Raw genomic sequence first — 18,478 nt, 5'->3', positions numbered from 1 at the left:
AAACAATCATCTATGACTGTGGAACAATGCATCATGAAAAGCACTTAAGTAATGTGGCCAAGTTATTTTTTTTTATTTGTCAAAGAACATAGAACAGAGAACAATACAGCGCAGTACAGACCCTTCGGCCCCTGATGTAGCGCTGACCTGTGAAACCAATCTGAAGTCCATCTAACCTACACTATTCCATTATCATCCATGTATTTATCGAATGGCCATTTAAATGCCCTTAAAATTGGCGAGTCTACTACTGTTGCAGACAGGGCATTCCACGCCCTTACTACTCTTTGAGTGAAGAACCTACCTCTGACAACTGTCCTATATCTATCACCCCTCATTTTAAAGCTATGTCCCCTCCTGCTAGCCATCACCATTCGAGGAAAAAGGCTCTCACGGTCCACCCTATATAAACCTCTGATCATCTTGTACGCCTCTATTAGGTCACCTTTTAACCTTCTCTCTAACAAAAACAGCCTCAAGTCTCTCAGCCTTTCCTCATAAGACCTTCCCTCCATACCCAGCAACATCCTAGTAAGTCTCCGCTGCACCCTTTCTAAAGCTTCCACATCCTTCCTATAATGTGGCAACCAAAACTCTATGCAATACTCCAAGTGCAGCTGCAGCAGAGTTTTGTACAGCTACAACATGATCTCATGGCTCTGAAACTCAATCCCTGTACCAATCAAAGCTAACACACCTTATACCTTCTTAATATCCCTATCAACCTGGGTGCCAACTTTCAGGGATCTATGCACATGGACACTGAGATCTCTCTGCTCATCCACACTACCAAGAATCTTCCATTAGCGCAGTACTCTGTATTCCTGTTACTCATTCCAAATTGAATCACCTCACACTTTTCCAAATTAAACTCCATTTGCTACCTCTCAGCCCAGCTCTGCAGCTTATCTATGTTCCTCTGTAACCTGCAACATCCTTCCACACAGTCCACAACTCCACCGACTCTAGTGTCATCCGCAATTACTAACCGATAATCCTACGCCCTTATCTAGGTCACTTATAAAAATGACAAACAGCAGAGCCCCCAAAACAGATCCTTGTTGTACACCACTAGTAACTGAACTCCAGGATGAACCACCACCCAGCAACCACCACCCTCTGTCTTCTTTCAGCTAGCAATTTCTGATCCAAACTGCTGAATCACCCACAATCCCATGCCTCCATATTTTCTGCAATAGTTTACTGTGGGGAACCTTATCAACACTACTGAAATCCATATATACCACATCAACCACTTTACCCTCATCCACCTGTTTTGTCACTTCAATAAGCTTTGTGATGCACAGCCTACCCTTTACAAAACCATGCTGGCTATCCCTAATCAAATTATTCCTTTCTGGATGATTATAAATCTTATCTCTTATAATCCTATCCAATGCTAAAGTAAACTTATCTGAATTGTGGTCACTATCACCAAAGTGCTCACATACCTCTAAATCTAACACCTGACCTGGTTCATTACCCAGTACCAAATCCAATGTGGCCTTGCCTCTTATTGGCTTATCTACATACTGTCGAGAGTGTGATGCTGGAAAAGCGCAGCAGGTCAGGCAGCATTCGAGGAGCAGGAGAATCGACTTCATCGGGAAGGGCTTCTGCCCAAAACGTCAATTCTCCTGCTCCTCAGATGCTGCCTGACCTGCTGTGTTTTTCCAGCATCACACTCTCAACTCTAATCTCTAGCATCTGCAGTCCTATCTACATACTGTGTCAGGAAACCTGCTGCATACATTGGGAATAAGCTGACCCATCTAAGGTACTCAAACTATAGCATTTTGAATCAATATTAGGGAAGTTAAAGTCCCCCTAACAACTACGCTGTTACTTTCACTCCTATCCAGAATCATCTTTGCAATCCTTTCCTGTATATCTCTGGAACTTTTTGGAGGCCTATAGAAAGCTCCCAACAGAGGGACCTCTCTTTTCCTGTTTCAAACCTCAGCCCATACTACCTCAGTAGACGAGTCCTCCTCAAACGTCCTTTCTACCACCATAATACTGTCCGTGAGTAACAATGCCACACCTCCCCCTGTTTTACCACCGTCCCTGTTCTTACTGAAACAGCTAAATCCCAGAACATGCAACAATCATTCCTGTCCCTGCTCTATCCATGTCTCTGAAATGCCCACAACATCGAAGACCAAGGTACCAACCCATTCTGCAAGTTCACCCACCTTATTCCAGATGCTCCTGGCATTGAAATAGACACCCTGCCTGCTGGTACACTCCTGCAACCTTGAAACCTTATTCATGACCTCACTACTCTCAACCCCCTGTACACTGGAGCTACAATTCAGGTTCCCATCCCCCCTCTGCTGAATTAATTTAAATCCGCCTGAAGAGCATTAGCAACCCCCACCCCCACCCCAAGATATTGGTACCTCTCTGGTTCAGGCGTAGACCATCCTGTTTGTAGAGGACCCACCTACCCCAGAATGAGCCCCATTTATCCAGGCATCCGAATCCCTCCCTCCTGCACCATCTCTGTAGCCACATGTTCAACTCCTCTCTCTCCCTTTTCCTCACCTCGCTAGCACAGGTAACAAACCAGAGATAAAACACTGTTTGTTCTGGCATTAAGCTTTCATCCTAGCTCCCTGAATTTCTGCCTTACATCCCATCCCTCTTCTTACCTATGCCATTGGTGCCTATGTGGACCATGACTTGAGGCTGCTCCCCCTTAGGGATCCTAAAAACACGATCTAAGACACTATGGACCCTGCACCTGGGAGGGAATACGCCAACCGTGAGCCTCTCTCGTTCCCACAGAACCTCCTATCTTTCCCCCTAACTATGAAGACCCCAATAACTAATGCTCTACTCCTCTCCCCACCTTCCCTTCTGTGCCAGAGACCTGTATTCCATGGCTTACTCCTGTTAAGTCGTCCTCCCCAACAGTATCGAAAGCAGTATACTTGTTATTGAGGGGAACGGCCACAGAGGATCCCTGCACTGTCTGCCTGTTCCCTTTCTGTCCCTGACTGTAACCCATCTACCTTCTTCCTGTACCTGAGGTGTGGCTACCTCCCTGTAACTCCTCTCAATTATCCCCTCAGCCTCCCGAATGATCCTTAGTTCATCCAGCTCCAGCTTCTTTTCCCTAATACCGATTCCAAGGAGCTGGAGTTTGGTGTACTTCCTGCAGTTTAAGTCAACAAGGACACTAGCGGTGACCATTGCCTCCCACATTCTACAGAAGGAGCATTCAACTGCTCCAACCTCCATTCCCATTGTTCTAAATTCCCAAAGGAATTACTGAAAAAAGCTAGTAACCTTATCAAATCGGCACACAGAACGTTTGTTTTTGGTTAGAGGAGGAGGATGGGTGGGAGACACTACCTGATTAGTGTTTCGAGTAAAGCAACCGCCCAAATATATAACCCTGGTTACTCAGCCATCCCGTGCCTTTAGTTCAGTGGTGAGATGGGGAAAGTGAGGAAATTGTATGTAAGAAATGTCAAATCAGCCATATCCTATTAAATGGCAGAGTAGGCTAAAGGGACCGAAGTTTTGATTGGATGGATAGAAAATGTTTCTATCGTTAGGATGGTTGGTAATAAAACCTAGAATTGTAAGCTAATTTCAATGTGGCATCCAAGAAACTATCATTGATTGTCGTAAATCTCCATCTAGTTCATTAATATCTTATCATTAATAAGAAATCTCCTATCCTTACCCTGTCTGGTCTACATTTGACTCTAGACCACAGCAGACTCAATCGGCTGAAGGGCTTGTTCTATGTTGTACGACTCTGACATTGGAGTCAACTCTTTCCTGCCCTCTGAAACAGCTTAGTAAGCCACACAGTTCAAGAACAATTAAAGATAGGCAATAAATGCTAACCTTAATTAACAGAGACCCACATGCACAGAAAAAAATAGAAAAAAAACTGAGAACAAGAATGAAGTAAGAAATAATGGCCAAAAAGGCAGGGAAGATGAGAGTTTTTTTTTTCTTGCACAGAGCTAGTGTGATCAGGAATGCATTGCCAGAAAGGTAATGAAAGCAGGTTCACTAGTGACTTTTAAAAGGAAATGTATCTCCACTTAAAAATGAAAGAAGTTTGCAGAACTCTGGGCAACAGCAGGATCACAAAATAATTGAATATTTACAGCAAACTTTGTTTTAACCGGCACCGAACGAACTGGCACTCTGAATAAACCAACAAAAATTATATACCTGAAATTCTGCAAGTTTACTATATTATTGTGATCTCTGTTGAGGGTGCGAGTGAGAAGGCTCTCTGTTGGTGAGTTTTATTTAAGACAAAGTTGAACTATATTTAAGTGATTTATTCTGTAAGTAAAGTTTTAAATATGTATACACCATGCCTTTTGTTTATATTATTTAGTGTGTGATTTTGTACTGATTGTGTGGACCTTTTGAACAATCAGCATACTCCTGATTCCATAAGTGCCAGCTAATAAAGTCTGCTGCATTTTAATGAACTAACATAGGCTTGGTGAGCTGAATGTGTGGTAAAACCTTCAGACTATACAAGGCTAATAATAGATCTTAATTTTTGCTGCTTCTGTCTGCTAAACTGATTGCAATGTTTGCTTTCACTTCACAGGCACGCCTCCTTCTAATAATATCCCTGTTGGTGAATATCCTTACTGGGTAAAATCAGATGATGGCAGAAATGTCCCTGTGGTACAGGCCTATGCATATGGAAAATACCTTGGACATCTAAAAATTACATTCAATGATATGGGAATAGTGACCAAAGCTGAGGGAAATCCAATACTGTTAGACAGCAGTATTGCTCAAGGTAATGTGACAAGTGCACATTTCATTGGTAAATTATTCATTGCATCAAAATATTTGAGCTTCTGAAGCAACTTATCAAAGTCATGCGTTTTGAGTTATGACAAAGCATAATTGAAAGAATTCAATCAGACCTGATTTAAATGCTGAATCTTTTATGTTGAATGTTATTTGAGGAGGAGAAAGTGAGGACTGCAGATGCTGGAGATCAGAGCTGAAAATGTGTTGCTGGAAAAGCGCAGCAGGTCAGGCAGCATCCAAGGAACAGGAGAATCGATGTTTAGGGCATAAGCCCTTCTTCAGGAAGAAGGGCTTATGCCCGAAAGGTCAATTCTCCTGTTATTTGAGAAGGGTTGACTTTGTCACCTGGAAAATTTCAATTTTCCTCGGTTTTACATCCAGTTATTATATTTAATAATGGTCCTCCTGGGATAAACCATGTAATTTTATTTTCTCTTCATATTTGAATTCTATTTCTTACAGTACTTACTTTACATTGGGGTATCAATTGTGGGATAGTTGTTGGCCAGATTAAGAAATCCCACCTATTTATAAAATAGTGCCAGGGACCTGACAGGATGGAGTCAATTCAGACAAAATTATTATTGCTTACTACAAAGTGGATAAGTTATAAGAATACCGCCTTCTACTCCAATGCAGAATGGTCTTTCTGAAGGAACAGACAGACTTCAGTTTTAGGAAGCTGCTTTGTTACTCAAAAATGCACTGCTAGCACAGGGAGCATGATAATTGATGGTGTAAATGAATGTAGACAGGTTGCATGGGGACATTGGGAAGTGTGAGTCTGTGATCAGCATTCCTTCTAATTTTCTAATCACCTCTGGAGGCCTTAAAGCCCATGCAGTTCTGGAAGTCGCTGCCATGCAAGGTCAATCTTGAGATCGATGTGCCAACACCGATTGCTGTGTATAGAACACTGGAGCAGCTGCGTGGGTACACAGTCTAGACAAAACAGCTGGGAGGTGCTGAGAAAGGAATGCTCACCGTCACATCCCATCATGTTGAAAATCAAGAGTGTGCAATGGGATGAAAATGGCTGCGACCACAATTGAATTGAGCGGGATAAGTGATTCGACCTGTGAGGGAGGGATTGCACCACACACCATTTAGAGGGCTTTTAAAGTGGAAACAACATTGGTCATACACCCCTGAAAGGTCTAGCACAAAGACCAGTAGGAAACATACTTGCTGGTTACTCTGCACCATTGACCCTTTTCAAAGGTGGCACCTCCCTGCCACAGCTGCTGCTGGGCAACTCTTTGGCAACAACACCTGTGTGCACAGAGGGACCCAAACATTCCGGACATTCAACAAGGTCATGTGGTGCCTGTAGCTTGTTCTTCTGGTTGTAGTTAAACACAAACATCAGTCCATCTTGATTGGTTGTGAGCTGCTGTGAAAATGTGTCAAGCACTTACAAAAAGAGACTCAAACCCTATCTACATAGGTGGAAACTTGGAGGGATCTACGGACATGAACCCCAACATCTTTCTGCTCTTCCACATTGCCAAGATTCCTGTCTTTAACCCTGTAATCTGCATTCAAATTTGACCTTACAAAATTAATCAATTCACACTTTTCCAGATTGAACTCCATCTGCCACTTATCAACTCAGTTCTGCATCCTGTCAATGTCCCGTTGCAACCTACAACAGCCCTCCACACTATCCACAACTCCACCAACCTTCAGTTCATTGGCAAACTTACTAGCCCACCCTTCCACTTCCACATCCAAGTCATTTATAAAAATCATAAGCGCAGCGGCCCCAGAACAGATCCCTGCAGAACACCACTGGTCACCAAGCTCCAGGTTGAATACTTTCCATCTACTATCACCCTCTGTCATCTATGGGCCAGCCTATTCTGTATCCAAACAGCCAAATTTCCCTGTATCCCATGCCTCCTTACTTTCTGAATGAGCCTACCATGGGGAACCTTATCAAATGCCTTGCTAAAATCTATAGACACCCATATCCACTGCTCTAATTTCATCAATGTGTTTTGTCACATTCTCAAAGAATTCAATAAGATTTGTGAGGCATGATCTGCCCATCTCAAAGCCATGCTGACTATCTCTAATCAAACTATTGTTTTCCAAGTAATCATAGATCCTGTCACTCAAATTCCTCTCCAATAATTTGCCCACCACTAACATAAGTCTATAATTTCCTGGGCAATCCTTATTCCCTTTCTTGAACAAGGGAATAACGTTTGCTACCCTCCAATCATCTGGTACTACTCCAGTGGACAGTGAGGATGCAAAGACCATCGCCAAATGTGCAGCAATCTCTTCCTTCGCTTCCAGTAGTAACCTTGGGTGTATCTCAGGGGACTTATCCTCATGTTTTTCAAAATTTCCAGCACATCCTCCTTCTTAATATTAACCTGTTCGTGCATATCAGCCTGTTTCATGCTGTCCTCACAAACAACAAGGCCAGTCTCACTAATGAATATTTAAGCAAATTATACATTAAGGACCTCGCCTACCTCCTCCGATACAAGTTCCCACCAATATCCCTGAAGAGTTCTACCCACACTCTGGCTATCTCTTATTCCTCATGTAAAAGTGTAGAACACCTTGGGGTTTTCCTTAATCCTATTGCCAAGGCTTTTTCATGCCCCCTTCTAAGTCCATTCTTCAGTTCCTTCCAGGCTACCTTGTAACCCTTCACAACCCTGTCTGATCCATGCTTCCTCAACCTTAAGTAAGCTTCCTTCTTCCTCTTGACTAGATGTTCCACATCCCTTTTCACCAAAGGTTCCATGACCCTACCATCCCTTCATTGCCTCAGTGGGACAAAACTGACCAACACTGACAGCATGTGCTCCCTAAACAACCTCTACATTTCTGTTGTGCATTTCCCTGAGAATATCTGTTCCCAATTTCTGCTCCACAGTTCCTGCCTATTAGCATTGTAATTCCCCCTCCATCAATTAAATACTTTCCCATACTGTCTGTTCCTCTCCCCCTCCATAGTAAACGTCAGGGAGTTGTGATCACTATCACCGAAATGCTCTCCCACAGAGAGATCTGACATCTGACCTTGTTCGTTGCCAAGCACCAAATCCAATGTGGCCATCTGTCTTGGTGGCCTATCTGTGCATTTGGATGAAACTCCTGACTGCTAAGACTGTAGAAAGCTATGGAACAGAGGGATTTAGGAGTTCTTGTCCGTGAATCTAAAAAAGCTAGTTTCCAAGTTCATCAAATAATTGGGAAGGCAAATGGACTGTTGGCCTTTATTCAAAGAAAAATAGAATATTAAGTAGAGAGTTTTTTCTAAAACTATACAAGGAACTAGTCAGACCACTCCTGGATTACTGTCAACAGTTTTCTGTCCCTTATAATAGCATAAGAGGGAGTCCAGAGAATGTTCATTAGGCAATCCCAGGCTTGCAGGGATTGTCTGAATGGGAGGTTGAATACGTTGGCCCTGTACTCATTGGAGTTTAGAAGATAGAGTCAGAGTATCATGGAGTCAGAGTCCTACAGCATGTAGACAGGCCCTTCAGCCCGAACTGGTCCATGCTGACCAAAATGTCCATCTACACCAACCCCATTTCCCTGCATATCCTGCTAAACCTTTCCGAACCATGTATTTGTCCACATGCCTTTTAAAATGTTGTTAATGTATTCGCTCAACCACTTCTGCTGACAGTTCATTCCATATGCATAAAAAACAGTTACCCCTTAGGTTCTCTTTTATTTTTCCCCTCTCATCTTAAACTGATGCCTCTAGTCCTTGATTCTCCAACCCTGGGAAAAAGACTGAGTGCATTCACCCTATCCATGCCTTTCATGATCTTATATACTTCTATAACATCCCCCCTCAGTCTCCCCCACTCTAAAGAAAAAAGCCCTAGCTTGTCTAACCTCTCCTGATAACTCAGACCCTTAGTTCTGGCAACATCCTTGTAAATTTCTTCCACAATCTTTCCAGTTTAATAACATCCTTCCTATAGCAAGGTAACCAAAACTGAACGTAATACTCCAAATGGGGCCTCACCAATGTCCTGTACAACTGCAACATAACTTCCCAACTTCTATACTTAGTGTCCTGACTGATGAAGGCCAGTGTCTCAAGAGCCTCCTCCACTGCCCTGTCTGCCTGTGACTCCACTTTCAGAGAACCATGCACCTGGTCTCCAAGGTCTCTCTGTTCCACTACACTCCTTAAGGCCCTACCCTTTACCATTTGGACCATTAAGGTCCAAAATGCAAGACCTCACAATTATCTATATTAAGCTTCATTTGCCATTTCTGGGCCCACTTCTCCAGCTGATCAAGGTACTGCTGCAATTTCTAACAACCTTCCACACTGTCCATGATACCGCCTATTTTAATGTTATCTGCAAACTTACTAATCGTGCCTTGTACATTCTCATCCAAATCATCAGTATAGATAACTAACAGTAATGAGCCCAGCCCAGACCCTTGATGCACTCCACTAGTCACAGGTCTCCAGTCCAACAAGCATCTTCCACTATTACCCTCTGCTTCCTGCTATCAAGCCAATTGTGTATCCAGTTTACCAGCTCCCCCTGGATTCCATGCAATCTAACCGTTCAAAGCAGCCTACCATGTGGAATCTTATCACAGGCCTTACTGAAATCCATATAGCCTCTGTGTACTGCCCTGCCCTCATCAATCAAAGAACTTTTTCCCTGGGTACAACAGAGTGTTACAAGGGGACATAAATTTAAGGTGAAGGGTGGAAGGTATAGGGGGGATATCAGGGGTAGGTTCTTTACCCAGAGAGTGGTGGGGGCATGGAATGCGCTGCCTGTGGGAGTGGCAGAGTTAGAATAATTGACGACCTTTAAGCGGCAATTGGATAGGTACATGGATGGGTGCTTAAGCTAGGACAAATGTTCGGCACAACAGGCTGAAGGGCCTGTTCTGTGCTGTATTGTTCTATGTTCTAACCAATTTATAAGGCATGATCTCCTACACACAGCCATGCTGACTACTCCTAATCAAACCTTGTCTTTCTAAATGCATGAAGAACTTGTCTTTCAGAATCTTCTGAAGTAACTTACCTACCACAGATGTTAAGCTTACTCTTCCGCAATTTCTTCTTTCGCCTCTTGTAGTGTTCTTCGATATATGTGGTCAAGACCAGGATAGTTATCCATCTTCATACATTCGAATATGTCTAACACCTCCTCTACTATGTTATGGATTGTTCCCAAGACATCACTACTAACTTCCCCAACTCCCAAATATCAAGAAAATAACTTAGTCTGAGACTTGAGATTTGATTCAAGAAGCTTTATTTTTTGTGAATTCTCAAAGAAGCTACTACAGCCTTCACTGTCTCACAGCACTCTCTCAAGCAGAACATTCAGCCTACATTTATGCAATGAGACAAACAACTTTGATTTCATTCCACACCTCAGGAATGTTCAGTACAATAATTCAAAATAAAGATAAGCACAGAGCCGTTTTGTTCCCAATGTTGCTCAAGAACAGAGTAACTAACAAGGTTTACGTACACTCCCTATATTTCATCAAACTATAGTTACACAATCTCAGTCTTTATCTCTGGAAGTATTTTTCCACTATAGCTGTGAGCCTGAGAGCCAAGATACCTTATACTTTGGTCAAGTATCCTATCATGCAGCAGTATGCTAAGTTCTTACGACTACCACGTGAAGTCTTCATGTCTTTCTCCACAGTAAACACAGGAGAAATATTCATTGAGGACCTTGCCCTGCATGTATGCAGTTCCACGCACACATGTCTGCATTGCTCATTGGCAGGTCCTATAATCTCTCTTGTTATTTTTCCTTTAATGTACTTAAAGAACACTCTTTCGATTTGACATAATCTTCTCAGCCAAGGCTATCTCATATCCTCTGTATACTTCCTGGGGTTCCCTTGATCTGTACCTGAGCCATGCCTTCTTTTTTCTGGTCAAAGTCTCAATATCGCTTGTCATCCAAGGTTCCCTATTCCTACCAACCTTGCCCTTCACCCTCACAGGAACATATAGACTTTGAACTGTAGCTATCTCACTTCTAAAAGACTCCCACTTGCCAGAGGTCTCTTTGCCTGCAAACAAACCAATCAACCCCTGCAAGCTCCTGTCTAATTCCAGCAAAATTTATCTTTGCCTGAATTTAGAACTTGAATCTGTGAACCAGTTTTGTCCCTCTCCATAACTATTATAAAACTATAGTCACAAGTCCCAAAGTGCTCCCCCACTGTCACCTCCATCACCTGTCCTGCCCTATTGCCCAAGAGTAGAACAGGTCTTGCCCCTTCCCAAGTAGGAGCCTCTAAATACTGCTTTAGGAAACTTTCCTGAACACACTTAACAAACTTGACAGATTAGATGCTGGAATGTTGTTTTCCCTGTGGGAGAATCTGGAACCAGAAGGCATAATCTCACAAAAAAGAGTCGTCCTTTTAAAATAGATATGAGAAGAAATTTCTTGTTGGAGAGTGGTGAATCTGTGGAATTCTTTACTGTAAAAGGTTGTTAAGGCTGGGTCATTATGCATATTCAAGACTGAGAGATTTTTAGTTGGTAAGGGAATCAAGGCTTGTGTGGAAAAGTCAGAGAAGTGGAGTTGAAGATTTCAGACCAGTTGTGATCTGATTGAATGGTGGAGAAGACTTGATGAGCTGATTGATCTATTTCTGCTCCTACATCTTACAGTTTATTAGTGGCTACAGAGCCTGATGTCAGGTACCTCTTGACTCATCAGGCATCTTTGTATCCTGTTATGGGCTGTCTTCTCCTGCAATGAGAATAAGACAGTGAATAAGTGTGATTATTCGTGGGAGACATGGCTATGAGTGCTGGAACATGTGGGATAAAAGAGGCAGCATAGAGGACTTGCAGGGTTACTGTTGTGGGAGACTGGGTAAAAGCAGTGAGGGAAGATGTTATAGATAGTGCCTCAGAGGTGGCAGCGAGAAGAATATGACACTTATTCTGGCAGAGCTACTGACTTCTGTTCTGCACCACTGAGATGGCATTGACCTGGGCAGTAACCTCAAAGCTGACTGGCAAGGTGTGGCAACATGGCCTCCTCTGACAGTCCTCTAAGAAGAGGATGGCCCTCCTCTGCATCACCCTATCCATCAGCATCTCTAGGTCCCTTATGATGAGTCATGTTCCCATATTCCCCTTCTCTGCCACCTTGTGGATCCAGCCTTAAATGAGCTAGGCAACTTTAGAATGTCAGTGCTTGCCCAAATTCACTGCAGTGTTTTAAAGATAGCATGAGCACAGGAACTATTTTTCAGCAGTTATCTGCTGAGTGGCAAGTTGTTCTGTGAAAAGCAAGGAAAACAAATGTGAGAGATGCCTTGAGGAAGAGTTGACAATTAATGGTGAGTTTGGTGGGATACAGCGAGAGAACTTGCTTGGCCTCGTGCTGACAAACCTTCCGAAAATCTCGACATTGGATTCAGCCACATGTTTTTTTTTAAAGTCAATAACGTACTTTGAAGCACAGTCACTGTTGTGATGTAAAAACATTGCTGTTTCTGGGAGTTTGCAGTCCGCATATTGGATTGCAATCTTTCAATTGGCTACTGGGGAAAACTCCGTGCCTCTTCTTCAAAAATATTGTCATGCATTCTTTTACATTCATCTGTATAGATAAATGGGACGTTAGTTAAATACCTCACCCAAAAGACCAACAGTGCAGCATTCTCTCAGTACTGCACCAAGTGTCAGCCTTAACTTCTCTGTCAATATCCTGGAATTGAACCTTCTCAGAGGGTGAGTGCGGTACTCACTGACACATGTATGAGTGTTTCAGGACACAGTGATATCAGAAGAAACATGAAAGAAAAGCATCATCTGGCCTGGCCATAAAAGATTCTGTGGTACTTTGACAGCTCTGCAATTTTCTACATCTGATTTCTCATGCATCCCTGATTTTAATCACTCTATCATTGTTGGCTATGCTTTCAGATGCCTCCCGAAGTTCTGGAATTTCTTCTCCAAATAATTCCAACTTTTTCCATCTCTTGCTCCTCCTTTTAAAACACTCCTTGAAGCAATGCTGTTTGACCCAAGCTTTTGGTTCAAATATTTCATTGTGATTTGATGTTTGATAATGCTTTGTGAAATCCCAGGACTTTTACCAATTAGAGGCATGATATAAATACAAATACCAGTTAATTTTTCAAACAGTAGGAAAAACTATTAAGGTATTATTTAATCCAATGAAAGGCATTAACCCTTTGTCTCCTGCCTTACATATAGATAAAGTGCTACTGGCTGATGTAAACAGCTGGAAAAAAGCACTTGCGAGCTTTGGAAAGGAATACATTGGGAAAACACTGGTTTATCTGAACGGAACAAGAGAAGAATGCAGGAATCGTGAGTGCAATATGGGGAATTTAATTTGTGAAGCCATGGTAAGAAACATTTGTGTGGAAACCTCTGTGCTATTTATTTCAAAAATTTGAACCCAGCACCAGGAAAACAGTGCTGAGATGCAACAGCTGACACGTAGAATACTCACTTCAGTTAGCCAGGCACAACTATCATCCTGTGGAAAATGCCATTTTAGCTTTGTGTGAGAGAAATATTCACAAAGGGACACAGTTAGTGTCTTTTTGTTTAGTATGTCTTTTTTCCCCTAATTTTCTTAATAGTCTTCTCAAACTAAATGAATAGCCATGGGCAGTTGGTCAAGACTTGCCAGTGGACTAGACAATGACTTAAACTTGGAGATTGGCAGCAGTTCGCTCTGGCCAGAGGAGACTCTGCACTTTTTGCCCAACTCTCACTCAGCTGGGCACAAGACATGCCCACTTGGAAAAGAAAGGAGTATACTCTTTAGCATTTGAGTCAATATTTCTTCCTTACTAGTATTACATAAAACAGATGATCCGATATTATCACATTACTGTGGGACTTCCTGTCTGAAAACATAGTTTCTTGAAAGAAGAAAGTGAGGACTGCAGGTGTTGGAGATCAGAGTCGAGAGTGTGGTGCTGGAAAAGCACAGTAGGTCAGGCAGCATCCAAGGAGCAGGAGAATCAACGCTTTGGGCAAGAACCCTTTGTCAGGTTCTTTGAGGGGCCCTATTCTCTCCCTAATTACCCTTTTGTCCTTAATGTATTTATACAAACCCTTTGGATACTCCTTAACCCTATTTGCCAAAGCTATCCCACGTCCCCTTTTTGCCCTCCTGATTTCTCTCTTAAGTATACTCATTCTGCCTTTAGACTGTTTTAGGGATTCACTCTATCTCTGCTGTCTATACCTGACATATGCTTCCTTCTTTTCCTTGAAGAAAGCCTCAATTTCTCCATCCAGCATTCCCTATACCTTACAGCCTTGCCTTTTATCCTAATAGGAACATACTCTCTCTGGATTCTGTTATCTCATTTCTGAAGGCTTCCCATATTCCAGCCGTCCCTTTACCTGCGAACATCCGCCTCCAATTAACTTTGGAAAGTTCCTGCCTAATACTGCCAAAATTGGCCTTCCCCCAATTTGTTTCTTCAACTTTTAGATCTAGTCTATCCTTTTCCATCACTACGTTAAAAATAATTGAGTTATAGTCGCTGGCTCCAAAGTTCCCCCCACCCCCCCCAATATCTCAGTCACTTGCCCTGCCTTATTTCCAAAGAGCAGGTCAAATTTTGCATCTGTATTAAATACATCTACATACTGAATCAGAAAATTTTCTTATACGCACTTAACAAATTCCTCACCATCTAAACCCTTAAAACGATGGTAGTCCCAGTCTGTGGAAAGTTAAAATCTCCTACCATAACCACCTTGTTATTCTTACAGATGACTGAGATCTCCTTACAGATTTGTTTCTCAATATCTTGCTGACTATTGTTGGGGGGAAGCGAAGTCTATAGTACAATCCCAATAAGATAATGATCTCTTTCTTATTTCTCAGTTCACCCAACTAACTTCTGTGGATGTACTTCCAGGAATATCCTCTCTAAATACAGCACTTATGTTATCCTTTGTCAAAACCGCCCCTCCCCCTCCTCTCTTGCCTCCATTTCTATTTTTCCTGTAGCATTTGTATCCTGGAACATTAAGCTGCCAGTCCTGCCCATTCCTGAACCATGTTTCCGTAATTGCTATGATATCCCAGTCCCATGTTCCTAACCATGCCCTGAGTTCATCTGCCTTCCGTTAGGCCTCTTGCATTGAAATAAATGCAGTTTAATTTATCAGTCCTACCTCGTTCTCTGCTTCATTCCTGTGTGCCCTGACTGTTTGACTTGCTCCTTTTCCCAACTATTCCAGTCTCAGCCTGATCTCTTGCCTCACTATCTTTCTAGGTCCCACCCACACCTCCACACCCGCCATCTTACTAGTTTAAATCCTCCTGAGTAGCTCCAGCAAATCTCCCTGGCAGTATATTAGTCCCTTTACAATTCTGGTGCAATCCATCCTTTTTGTGCAGGTCACGTCTACCTCAGAAGAGATTCCAATGATCCAAAAATATGAACCCTTCTTCCCTGCACCAGCTCCTCAGCCACACATTCATCTGCTCTAACCTCCTATTCCTACCCTCACTAGCTCGTAGCACGGGGAGTAATCCAGATGTTACTACCCTCAAGGACATCCTTTTTAAACTCCTGCCTAACCTTCTATATTCTCCCTTCAGAATCTCATCCTTTCACTTCCAATGTTGTTAGTTCCAATGTGGACAACAACCTCCTGCTGGTCCTTCTTCCCTTTGGGAATATTCTGCACTGTCTCTGAGATATCCTTGATCCCGGCACCTGGGAAGCAATACAGCATTCTGATTTCTCGCTGTCGGCCGCAGAAATGCTTATCTGTGCCTCTGGCTAGACAGTCCCCTATCGTAATCAATCACTTGGAACCTGACATACCCCTCATTATATTAGAGCCATTCTCAGTATCATAAACTTGGCTGTTTGTGCTACATTCCCCTGAGAGTTCATCACCCCGTACATTTTCCAAAACAGCATACTTGTTTGAGATGGGGATAGCTACAAGAGACGGCTGCATTACCTGCCTCCCTGTCCTGCTTTTCCTGGAGATAACCAATCTACCTGACTCTATCTGTGGTTTTTCTCCCTTCCTATAACTGCCATCCATCACACTCCCGAGCTCCTGTAAATTCCTCATTGCCTCTAACTGCCACTCCAATCAAGCCATGCGATCTGATAGGACTCGCAACCAAACACACTTCCTGTAGACAACATCATTAGTAACAAAGAAACTCTCCCTAAACTCCCACATCTGACAGGAAGAGCACATCACTCTATCATAGATCATCTTCGCACCTTGGAGAAGGTGAGGACTGCAGATGCTGGAAATCAGAGTCAAGGCTGTGGTGCTGGAAATGCACAGCAGGTCAGGCAGCATCCGCGGAGCAGGAGAATTGACATTTCAGGCAAGAGCCCTTCATCAGGAGTGAGGCTTGTGAGCTGAGAGGGTACAGAATTAAATGGGAGGGAGTGGGACTGGGGGGAAGGTAGCTGAGAATATGATAGGTAGATGGATGTGGGGGTGAAGGTGATAGGTCAGAGAGGAGGGTGGAGCGGATTGGTGTGAAGGAAGATGGACAGGTAGACAGGTCATAAGGGCAGTGCTGAGTTGGAAGGTTGGAACTGGGATAAGGTGGAGGGATGGAAAATGAGGGAACTGGTGAAATCCACATTGATCCCATGGAGTTGGAGGGTCCCAAGGTGGAAGATGAGGTGTTCTTCCTCCAAGCGTTGAGTGGTAAGGGAACAGGGATGGACCACACGGCATCAATATGGACCACTAGTTTCCTCATTTCCCTCCCCTCAGCTTAACCCAGTTTCAAACTTCCATTTCGTCCCAGTTGTCCATCTTCCTTCCCATCTATCCGCTCCACCCTCCTCTCTAACCTATCACCATTACCCTCACCTCCATCTACCTATGGCACTCTCAGCTACCTTCCCCGCAGCCTCAACCCCCTCCCATTTATCATTCCACCTCCGAGGCTCCCATCCTCATTCCTGATGAAGGACTCTTGCCCAAAACGTTGATTCTCCTGCTCTTCGGATGCTGCGTGACTTGCTGTTCCAGCACCACACTCTTGACATAGTTCCTTAAAAGTGGAGTTGCAGGTAAACAGGGTGGTGAAGAAGACATTTGGCATCAGTGCGCTTAATGTAGGAGTTAAGACATTATGTTGCGCTGTAGAGTGCATTGGGTGAGGCCACTTTTAGACTGCTGAGTTCAATTCTGATTTCTATGCTTGAGGAAAGATGTTGTTACACTTGAAAGGGTGAAGAAAAGCCTTACATAGATGTTGCTGAAAATGTGTTGCTGGAAAAGCGCAGCAGGTCAGGCGGCATCCAAGGAACAGGAGAATCGACGTTTCGGGCATAAGCCCTTCTTCAGGAATGAGGAAAGTGTGCCCAGCAGGCTAAGATAAAAGGTAGGGAGGAGGGACTTGGGGGAAGGGTGTTGGAAATGCGATAGGTGGAAGGAGGTCAAGGTGAGGGTGATAGGCCAGAGTGGGGGTGGGGGCGGAGAGGTCAGGAAGAAGATTGCAGGTTAGGAAGGCGGTGCTGAGTTCGAGGGATTTGACTGAGACAAGGTGGGGGGAGGGGAAATGAGGAAACTGGAGAAATCTGAGTTCATCCCTTGTGGTTGGAGGGTTCCTAGGCGGAAGATGAGGCGCTCTTCCTCCAACCGTCGTGTTGCTATGGTCTGGCGATGGAGGAGTCCAAGGACCTGCATGTCCTTGGTGGAGTGGGAGGGGGAGTTGAAGTGTTGAGCCACGGGGTGGTTGGGTTGGTTGGTCCGGGTGTCCCAGAGGTGTTCTCGGAAACGTTCCGCAAGTAGGCGGCCTGTCTCCCCAATATAGAGGAGGCCACATCGGGTGCAGCGGATGCAATAGATGATGTGTGTGGGGGTGCAGGTGAATTTGTGGCGGATATGGAAGTATCCCTTGGGGCCTTGGAGGGAAGTAAGGGGGGAGGTGTGGGCGCAAGTTTTGCATTTCTTGCGGTTGCAGGGGAAGGTGCCGGGAGTAGAGGTTTGGTTGGTGGGGGGTGTGGACCTAACGAGGGAGTCACGGAGGGAGTGGTCTTTTCGGAACGCTGATAGAGGAGGGGAGGGAAATATATCCCTGGTGGTGGGGTCCGTTTGGAGGTGGCGGAAATGACAGCGGATGATCCGCTGTACATGGAGGTTGGTGGGATGGTAGGTGAGGACCAGTGGGGTTGGTGGGGTGGTAGGTGAGGAGCGGGAAGTGGAAGAGATGCGGTGGAGGACATCGTCGACCACGTCTGGGGGGAATTTTACCGCATCTCTTCCACTTCCCGCTCCTCCGCCCTTGAGCCCCACCCCTCCAACCGCCACCAGGACAGAACCCCACTGGTCCTCACCTACCACCTCACCAACCTCCATGTACAGCGGATCATCCGCCGTCATTTCCGCCACCTCCAAACGGACCCCACCACCAGGGATATATTTCCCTCCCCTCCCCTATAAGCGTTCCGAAAAGACCACTCCCTCTGTGACTCCCTCGTCAGGTCCACACCCCCCACCAACCCAACCTCTACTCCCGGCACCTTCCCCTGCAACTGCAAGAAATGCAAAACTTGCGCCAACACCTCCCCCCTTACTTCCCTCCAAGGCCCCAAGGGATACTTCCATATCCGCCACAAATTCACCTGCACCTCCACACACATCATCTATTGCATCCGCTGCACCCGA

The 18,478-nt window shown here is 44.2% G+C and overlaps 1 protein-coding gene across 1 annotated transcript in view; it reads left to right on the top strand.

Moving 5' to 3' along the window:
* nt5e (5'-nucleotidase, ecto (CD73)) overlaps positions 1-18,478 on the top strand; it is an 83,064-nt gene that overhangs the window by 43,076 nt on the left and 21,510 nt on the right. The window contains exons 4-5 of the mRNA XM_043696234.2: positions 4,595-4,792; positions 13,037-13,191. Of these exons, the coding sequence (XP_043552169.2) occupies positions 4,595-4,792; positions 13,037-13,191 (353 nt within the window). The remainder of the gene's footprint in view (positions 1-4,594; positions 4,793-13,036; positions 13,192-18,478) is intronic.

Source organism: Chiloscyllium plagiosum, unplaced genomic scaffold, assembly GCF_037043375.1.
Source record: "Chiloscyllium plagiosum isolate Xiang-an unplaced genomic scaffold, Cpla_swu_hap1 HiC_scaffold_10, whole genome shotgun sequence".
In the NCBI taxonomy this organism is placed as follows: Eukaryota; Metazoa; Chordata; class Chondrichthyes; order Orectolobiformes; family Hemiscylliidae; genus Chiloscyllium; species Chiloscyllium plagiosum.
The sequence above is the reverse complement of the archived record's forward strand: the minus strand, read 5'-3'. Positions and strand labels throughout refer to the sequence as shown.